Below are 10,176 nucleotides of genomic sequence, written 5' to 3'. Positions count from 1 at the left end.
CTGCAGGAGGGGTTCTCAAGCGGGTCTGGATAGACCGCCTGTGAACTCATTCATTGTAATGTTGGCGACGCCATCTTGTGAGTGGCGGCAACGCCATTCACTTAATGGCGCTTGTCGTTGCTCTTCGGAGCAATCACAAGACGATAGAGGTAGAGGGGTTGTGGTTCTACATGTCTCGTTATGGAGGCATGTCGGCAACACCGATTATGCTTAGGAAGCGATTGCTTCCTAAGCCGTTTTAGCCAGCCACGGCCATTTTTAGTGCAGCAGAGGCCATTTTTTTGTGGGGAGGGCTTTCCTCCCCGCATCTGTAGATGCTACAAAGCCGCCGATCGGGGCGATTCAGCTGTTTAACAGCAGCCCGTACATGTACGGGCTTTGTCGTTGTTGCATTGCACCGTCGTTAAGGGTTTAATCTTACGCGCATTGCGCAGACAGCGCTGTGGGGGATCTGGATCCTAACCCTGCTGCTTGCCCGGGCTAAATGAAAAAGAAAAAAAAAAAACACCCACCTGGCGCCCCAACATAAAGAGTTAAGTCCAGGACTCTGGGCTTACCTCTTTATTCCAGGACAGTCCAGTTGGGGACTGTTCCCCTGGATCTGTCCATGATACTTGGGGACGGCAATGGTAATAAAGAAACAAACAATAACACTCAGGACTACATCCTTGGATGGGTAATACTGAATTCTAAGACGTGAGTTAAATAAGAGAAGGAAAACCAAAAAGAAGCTATCTTCTGAGCCTATGATAAGGCATCTATGGATGTAAAGCATGTATGGCTTTTTTCTGGGTTTCCCCCTTTTCTGATATTATGAAATTTAAAGGTGTAAATAATTTTACTACATCCATTTACTTCTACTGCTGGTGCGCTTGGTGGCTAGGGCAAGGAGGCTCATATTTGTGCTCTAGATTTATTTTTCTGTAATTCCCTATTTTAATTGTGGAGTTAGACATGTTCTGGTCAAGCAGCAAAGGCACTGTAGCAGAGAGTGGCATTTGTTAGTTGGAGGCACAAACTACATGACTCCTTATAGGATTATTCCAATAAGAGTCAGTTACCATTTAAAATATAAGACAATGAGCCCTCTGTAACTGATTTATATAAAGAGTTAAGAGTATCAAAGCCATATTTCTAAATGTCTCAGGATGAGCAGCTAAGGCAATCTCCATATATTTTCCAAGCATTTTATCAAAGAATATAAACTGTGTAATGATAACTCACACTGGAATAATTCTGTTCTACCTGGCAAAGAGAATGGACGCAATTTAAAGCAGTGTGTCTTCCTGAAAGAAAACTTGAATGTTGGATGTCTAAGTGGAATGACTACCAAACAGGTTAGAGAATTGCCATTTACCTTCTCTAACTAGGGAAATGTACCCGGTAGAATAAATACATTTTCAAATGTTTTCTCTTCTATTAAATAAATTCATATGGGAACCATTATCCTTAGTTAAGTTTCTTCTCCTGCAAACATACAATCCTTGACCTGATAACTTCAGGATAGTATCTCCTTGTTTTATGCTATCATAGTAAATATAAAATGGATTAAACCCTCTGCAAGACAAACAATGAATATTTATGAGTTGATACCATTGATGAGTTGTTCTCTAGTCATAGTTCTAGCTTATGCGGTGCTTCCATGAGGAACAAAAATGTGCTCTTTTGCCCTTTTGAAAAATTCTTTCTTATTTTCTAAGTGGAGCATTTGTCATAGAACTGCAGTCATTAAAAAATGTATCTTGCTTATAGTAATATTTATTCATCCCTACGCTCTTTGTGATAAATATTCAATGACTGCTCAGATGTTAAGTGGAAGGTAAAAGCACAAAATCATTTCATCTAGCCACAAAATATTGTGAGCACATATGACACTGTCTGTCATGAAAGTATCTCATTAAAATAATTGTCATAAATATCTGAAGATTTAAAAAATGTGAGATAATTTGTATTCAGCGTTTGTCATCTGTAAATACTCTTAATTGTGTTCAGAGGATATACCATTCAAAACCTTCAACATAACATGAATAAAAATCTATTCATCTCATAAGGGAACTTGTAAAAAAATTACAATGTTTTGCCTATTACTTAGATTTGCTTAAATAGCTATTTTCTAGGGAGACTGATAGAACGGAGGCAATTGGCCTGATTTAAATATTTGGGGACACTACTAAAGCTAGAATTCACATATTATAAAACTCAACACAAATGAGTTCACAAATCTCCTATTAATTGTAACGGTTGCACCAAGGTTTATACACCTTAATCACCATAGAAAGTTGTGGTTTAACCATCCATGATATTTTTTTAATTACTGCTTAGTGTTATTTTGGGAATATGATTACTACCAGACTCTTAGCAAGTTGATTATATTGAGGTTAGATGAGACTAAGAGGAGGTATATTCACTGGATAGATCTTCTTACTAATTAGTGTAGTGATTTTACAAAATTACAAATACAAAATGTTTAAGTTTGCGTTATTGGTTGGTCTAAAGTTCAACTGACAAATTTACTAACATCAACTCACATTTATACAAAAAAATCAATCTCAGCTTGAATACACTCGCCTGTATGAGAAGGGAAATTGAGACTTAACCAAAAGAGGAAGAACGAGGAATAAAATATGTGAATAAAAAAAATAAGAGGCTTGCTATGCCTGCATCAATCCCTTCTCCTAGTACAATGTCATATAGTCAATTGAATTTAACCTTAGAAGCTGACATAAAAATATATATTCTAAGGGCATTTTACCCAGAACCATAGGTATAAATATTCCTTAAAGGTTGCAATAAAAGAAAATTGGTTCCATAAAACCCTGAAAAAATTAATGCTTATAAATGAAATCACTTAAATTCATAATATAGAAGTTTTATAGTTATAAAGCAAATCTTATATTTTTATTCCTATCTTGCCGTTTATGGTTACACTTTTAAAAGAGACAAGTATTTCTAAAGAGTGCCTTAAAAACACATTGGTTACCAAGCGTTTAGATGAGATACGTTTCTTGAAACAATGCAGAAATTGCTGAAGAATGGAAATAATAGATTGGCAGTTTTATCTCCATTCCTGCAGTAATAATATTATTTATTTTTACAAAATTGCGAAAAAACTAAAGTAAAAATTTAACCCTATCATGACATCATCATGAGTACCCTTTAGTACCCAAGAACGCAAGGGGATCTCTTTTTAATTAAAGAGGGTCACGTTTTAAAAAATTTAAGGTGGAAAAAAATACTACAAAAAGTAAAATAATGAAAAACCTTTTAAAAAATTAAGGAGTTAAAAATTTTGAACTACCCAAATTACATAAAATATACAAATATATACAGTCTCAGCATTTTAATAGCGCTTTAATATGTAGCCCCCTCTTTTTCAAGGGACCAAAACTAATTGGACAATTGACTCAAAAGCTGTTTCATTGACGGGTGTGGCCTATTTCTTTGTTATTTCTTCATCAATTAAGCTGGTAAAAATCTGGGGATGATGTGAGGTGTGGCATTCGCATTTGGAAGCTGTTGCTATGAACCCACAACATGCAGTCAAACGAGCTCTCAATGCAAGCGAGGCAGGCCAACCTTAGGCTGCAAAAAAATAAATAATCCATCAAAGAAATAGCAGGAACATTAGGAGTGGCCAAAACAACATTGTGGTACCTTCTGAGAAAAAAACCCACTGGTGAGCTCTGCAACACAAAACCATTCATAAGCCCCAAGGCTCATTGAAAGGCCAGATTTTGCCAGTGGAGGCAGTGCGATGGCATGGGTATGCATGGCTTCCAATGGCACTTAGTCCCTAGTGTTTATTGATGATGTGACAGAAGCAGCCGGATGAATTCTGAAGTGTATAGGGATATATTGTCTGCTCAGATTCCGTCTAATTCGGCAAAGTTGATTGGATGGCACTTTACTTTAAAGACGATGATCAAAAACATACTGCAAAAGTAACCCAGAAGTCTTTTAAGGCAAAGAAGTGGAATATTCTGCACTGGCCAAATCAATCACCTGATCTCAACCCGACCGAGCATGCATTTCACATACTGAAGGCAAAACTTAAGGCAGAAAGACCCACAAACAAACAACTGAAGATGACAAAGCATCACAAAGGAGGAAACCAACTGTTTGGTCATGTCCATGTGTTCCAGACATCAAGTAGTCATTGCCTGCAAAGGATCCTCGACAAAGTATTCAAAATTAACATATTTATTTTTGATTGTGTTAAATGGTCCAATTACATTTGAGCCCCTAAAATATGGGGATTGTATATGAAAATGGTCGCAATTCCTAAACATTCAATATGATATTTTTGTTCAATCCCTTGTATTATAGCTGAAAGTCTGCACTTTAATTGCATCTTGATTGTTTGATTTCAAATCCGTTGTGGTGGTGTACAAAGCCACAATTCTGAAAATCGTGTCCAACCTCAAGTACAACAATATATTTTGAGTTCTGTTTATTTGCATTATATATGTATATATATATATATATATATATATATATACAGAGAGAGAGAGAGAGAGATAGAGATACTGTATTTGCTCGATTATAAGACGACCCCCCAAAATCTGAATATTAATTTATGAAAAAAAGAAAAAGCCTGAATATAAGACGACCCTATAGGAAAAAGTTTTACCAGTAAATGTTAATTCATGTAAACTATGTGAACAATTGTTTGTTAATAAAAGCTATGATTGAGAAAAATATTTTGTTTTTGTTTTTATTTCCTTTTTTTCAACCTACCCCCCCAGTTATGCACATCTGCCCCCAGGCTTGCCACTCTGCCCCAGAAATGCCTTATACCCTCTAAATGCCACTGTGCCCCATGATATGCCTTTTGACCCCCTATGTGCCACTCTGCCTCCAGAATTGCCTTATACCCCTATATGCCACTCTGGCATTTAGGGGGTTAAAAGGCATATTATGGGGCAGAGTGGCATATAGGGGGTTAAAAGGCATTTCAGGAGGCAGAGTGGCATTAAGGGGGTTAAAAGGCATTTCATAGAGTACTCTGCCTCCAGAAATGCCTTATGCCCCCCATTTAACACTCCCCACCCTCCCTCCTCCAAACTTACCGGTGCATCTGAGTACCCGGTGCTTAGTCCGGGCAGCGTGTAGAGCTCTACGCGCTTGAGCGGAAGTTGTCTACGTGAATCGCGTAGAGCTCTACACGCTGCCCGGACTAAGCACCGGGGACTCAGAAGCACAGGTAAGTTGGGGGGGGGAGGGCATAACACAGGAGGATCCAGGTCCCCTGCATCTGAGTCCCCGGTGCTTAGTCCGGGCAGCGTGTAGAACTCTACACGCTGCCCGGACTAAGCACTGGGGACTCAGAAGCAACGGTAAGTGTGTGTGTGTGTGGGGGGCATAACACAGGAGGAAGATCCAGGTCCCCTGCATCGCTGCGGGTTATCTGGATCTTAGTCTCATAGTCAGACCTATTTGAGGTCTGATTATAAAATGACCCCGATTATAAGACGAGGGGTATTTTTCAGAGCATTTGCTCTGGAAAAAATCTCGTCTTATAATCGGGCAAATACGGTATATATATACTATATACATAGTTTGGAAGAAAGTTTTATGTGTCCTTAAAAATAATCCGTGTGAGACCCCTAAACAAGAAATAGATGGTTTAAGAACACAAAGCCTTCTGTATTGAAAGCTTGTTTGAGGTTTGCTAACTTCAAGGCACACTATAGCAGGATTTAGTAATTACCTTGAGAACTAGGTTGGGAACCTCTGGTCTAGTGGACTGGGTAAAGACAACAGAACTAGAACACGTATGACCCATATATTATGTAAAAACTAGAACTGTTATAAAAAAAGAAAACAGTACAATATTTTGAAAACTCATTGTTTCCTCTCCAAGAGAGATAATTCATTCAGTATCCACACTGAGATATTTTAATTTGACAATATATTCTGCTATTATTGTATTTCCTCTCTGTGCTTTTTATTTTTAACTTTACCTGATTTATGAATTTTTTCTTTACTTATTTTTAGGGGCGAAGACCTTTATTATTTACATAAACTCCCCCAGCCTATTTGCACTTCTCATCTCTAACATTAGCAAGGAGACATATTTAAGCTGCTGAGACCCCAGATTGTAATTTATTGATATGTATTTCATTCAACATGGTACAGCATTAGCTTGACAACTGTCAAAATCATATTCAGCAAAAAGAAAAGGAAAAGAAAAGGGAAACAAAAAATGTACTGAAAATACTTGTGATTTGTAGATTTTTGACCTAGTGTAAAATTCATTTTTAAAGATCTCAATGGAAGAGAAAATTCATGAAATTATTTGTATACAATACAGAATATGTTGTGTGCATACCCGGGGACTTTCTGAAGTTTACCAAGAGGAGCTAGAAATCAGACCAAACTTCCTGTACAAGGGATTGATGTTTGGCCATGCCCATTGACATATTCTGCCATAGGAAGGCAGTTCCACGGATAGCATAATCAGGGGGCAGATTGCCCTATTGGGCATACCACTGCTCCATAGGCTGGGGAGATTAGCGATCTCGTCTGCAAGAGTCCCATAAGCACTATGTAACACTGTGCCCACCGGACAAAAATATCCCAGCACTCATCATACAGAAGGCAGCCGTGGAGGTAAATAGTGAGGAGAGGCATCACCCAGCCAAGATCTACCATTGGTCATGTTAACACCCTGCTAGGGTTTTTAAGGTAATTTGGGGCAAGCCTCACCCCTATGTGTGACTAACACTGCCCCCAGCCTCATAGAAGGAGTGGAAGAGTGAGTGGTCAAGGGGGCCTCCAAGTTCTTTCAGCATGGGGTGATTTTTCATTTAGTTGTAGAGACTTCAGAATGTCCTGAATTTAATACGTAACATAACTTCCACTCCACTGAAAGAAACCTCTCTAGTTGCAATTTTAAATTATGGTACATATACTTTACATAAAATTTTTATATAGAGAGGCAATAAAAATGAAGAAAATACAATTTGAGAATAAGATTCGAAAAGGAAAAGAGCGCCATCCTCTTGGGAGCTTCCAGTCTATTGGGAGATTGAGGAGGAATGAGAAGGAAATGGATTGCTCTAATTGTAGCTAAGGTGATGTTGAGAAGTCAGTGATGCGGAGATCTCATAATTTTTAGATTTATGGAAACAACAGGTGAGGAAGACTGTGCTCAAAAGCTTACAATCTATAAATAGCCCTTCATTTTCATTTCAATGTGTGACATCTTACTAAGTAAAACAGTTAAGCCCCAAACATGCCTTAGTCAGGGGGGTCTAAATGGAACCCTTAGAAGATGAAGGTTAGAGACAAATACACATATGATATTGAATCCTCATATCACTTTAATTCTCGTCAAATTTGTGATTATATAAAGTTTCCTAATTATTCTCTTAAATACTGTTAACGATGGGCCACAATATTTTCCCTGTAGGTCCCATTAAGTTTTAGCCACCCCTGACCTTGGTACTTTCTACTCAAAAAATATACAAATGCTAATCAGTGTTTATTATATTAAACACATGTGGCTCCTTATGAGCAGAGTGCACAGTTGATTTATGAACATATCAGTCAGAATGCATATAAATAAATATTAAATAGCTTTATTTTAAACACTGGCAATAAATGAACGTCCATCAACTAAAGAAACATCATGGGAAATAGAAAATACCGTATTTGCTTGATTATAAGACATCCTTGATTAGAAGACAACTCCCCTAACTTTGAATATTAATTTAGGGGGAAAAAAGGCTGAATATAAGACTACCCTATAAGAAAAAATGTTTTACTAGTAAATATTAATTCACATGTAAACTATTTTTTTATATTTAATTAAAACTATGATCGAGAAAAATGCATTTCTTGTTTTTTATTTCCTTTTATTTGCATCTCTGCCCGCCGGCTTGTTACTTTGCCCCCAGATATGCCTTATACCCCCTATATGCCACTCTGCCCCCCAGAATTACCAATGCATCCCCAGACTAAGGATGTGGATCTTAGTCTTATCGTCAGACCTTTGTTTGAGGGTATTTTTCAGAGCATTTCCAAATACAGTACATATAGAAAGTACATTCTTGAAACTATATCCAGGAAACAGAAGATAAAATTAAAATAGTCTTAAAGGCTTGTATCATGCAAATCCATGTAACATAACCAATTTTAGTAATTTGGAAATAAACCATAGATCTCAGAAAATCTATTAATCATGCCATCCTATTTGTTATCTTTTAGGTAGTTAAATAGCATACCTAGCCCACTTTCTGCAATCTCAGATAGTGGGTTACTTAAGGGATTATTGATAATATGAAAACCTTTGTCCATTGGATTCCATGCAATTCTTGTCAACTTTCTTAATTTAAACAGATCGTCCGGAAGCGTCTGTATGGAATTAAAGTCAGCATTCAGTAGCTCAAGAGAAGTCAATGAGCAAATGGATTTAGGTAACACGCGTATATTGTTATTCTCAACAATGAATATCTTCAAACCTTCCAAATGTTTTATGCTCTCCGCAATATTTTCAATCTTGTTGGATCCCAAATGCAGAAAATCCAGATTATTCATTTGAAATATACATGCAGGGATGTTCACTATCCAGTTATTACTCAGATTTAATTTTCTAAGCTTAGTTAAGTCACAGTAGGACCAGGGAAGTCCTGAAATGCAATTATGTGACAAACTAAGAACTTCCAGCTTTCTGCATGAACTCAGCTCCTCTGGGACATCACACAAGTAATTTGAATTAACAAATAAGACCTTGAGATTCTTCAAGAGTCCAATTTCTCTAGGTAAGTAAACAATGTTATTGCCACATAAGTTTAACACCACTATTTGTTCAAGCTTTCCCAGCGCTGGAGGAAGTCTGACTAGCTTGTTCTGTGATAGATTGAGTTTTTGAACCTCTGTCATGTGCCAAATGAAGCTTGGTATTTCTGCTATGTCCTTCAGAACAAAGTTGAAATTGACACAGGTAGATTGATTTGTCTCTGGCGCTTCATTATTGTATAATGGTTTGAGAGCAATCTTTTTTTCGGAGATTTTCTGACCTTTTGTCCTTTTGGTCTTGTCAGATTGACTTGAAAACGCCACTCCCATTGCTAAGCCAAAGAAATGTTTGCTCCGTCATGCAATCTTCGTGGTTGTGTGGTTTTGGATTTCCAAACTTGGCTGATCCACTGAACTGTAGAATCATACAAACTAATCAGGAGTCAGTTTTAGTTCTTCAGTTGTTTTCATGTTTTTCCAGAGTCATTTTAAGATAGACATAAGTTGTTTCTCTGAACTAGCTGCAGAAACCCATGAAAGTGTTGATCGGACAGGCTCTTCTTTTCCAACATGATGGACCAGCTGTCACTGCCATTTGCTGTCACATTGTGTCTCAATTACCTACTAAGCATCCGTTAGCCACATTTAGGACAGGATTCTATTACCTGTGGGAAATTTGTTGCCTGACAAATTTTTGTATTAAGACTAGTGACAACTTTGATTTGTAAAAATAAATCTAATTATTTAAATAATATTATTATTTATTGTTTTTATATAGTGCCATCATATTTTGCAGTGTTGTACAATAGGTAAACAGAACAAGTAATGCATAACATAACTATTAGAGAAAAGAGGGTCCTGCTCAAACGAGTGTACACTCTAAAATCTATAATGTACAGACTTGTACGTATACAGAATAATGTCTCTCTTCCTGTAGTTTAAAAATACATACAAATATGGAATAAAACATATTCTAGCACTATGGGTCTTTTTACAAATGATCACAAAACAAAAGGTTTTATTTTATGGTGCCACAGTTATGAGCTCATGAACTAAGTATTTTATAATCACACAGAATGTCATATACATAGTTAAATGCACTGTTTCTTTTATGGCATTTTACATTAAATATATGACATTTTCTACCTTGTATTGTTAAAGGCCACATAATCCTCAACATGGTATAGATAACATTAGCAACAAACATGTTTATAAATGAAATGTCACAGTGCCATCTTCTGTTCAATACATACTGCTGCATTTGTCCTGCTTTCCTATAAAAAGAACACATCTGGAAAACTACTACATGAAGATTTTCTAGCAAATATTATTTCTGAAGGTCCTTCAAAGGACGTCTTAGGCATTGGACATAACGGGTCAGTGCCTCATAGCGTCATGCACCCTTTGGTAAACTTGCTGTGGCAGCCGGTGTAG

The 10,176-nt window shown here is 37.1% G+C and overlaps 1 protein-coding gene across 1 annotated transcript; it reads right to left on the bottom strand.

Moving 5' to 3' along the window:
* Nucleotides 1-8,193: 8,193 nt before the first annotated feature.
* On the bottom strand, nucleotides 8,194-9,072 carry LOC149279541 (uncharacterized). The gene has a single exon (XM_089501053.1). The coding sequence runs from the start codon at nucleotides 9,070-9,072 to the stop codon at nucleotides 8,194-8,196; it is 879 nt and encodes a 292-aa protein (XP_089357179.1).
* Nucleotides 9,073-10,176: the final 1,104 nt, after the last annotated feature.

This window comes from Sceloporus occidentalis, unplaced genomic scaffold, assembly GCF_023333645.1.
Source record: "Sceloporus occidentalis isolate IW3139 unplaced genomic scaffold, rSceOcc1.0.p SCAF_162, whole genome shotgun sequence".
In the NCBI taxonomy this organism is placed as follows: Eukaryota; Metazoa; Chordata; class Lepidosauria; order Squamata; family Phrynosomatidae; genus Sceloporus; species Sceloporus occidentalis.
This window is presented reverse-complemented; position numbering and strand designations above follow the sequence as displayed.

Coding starts and splice junctions, on each gene's coding strand:
- LOC149279541 (XM_089501053.1), bottom strand. CDS start 9,072: ATGGGAGTGGCGTTTTCAAGTCAATCTGACAAGACCAAAAGGACAAAA.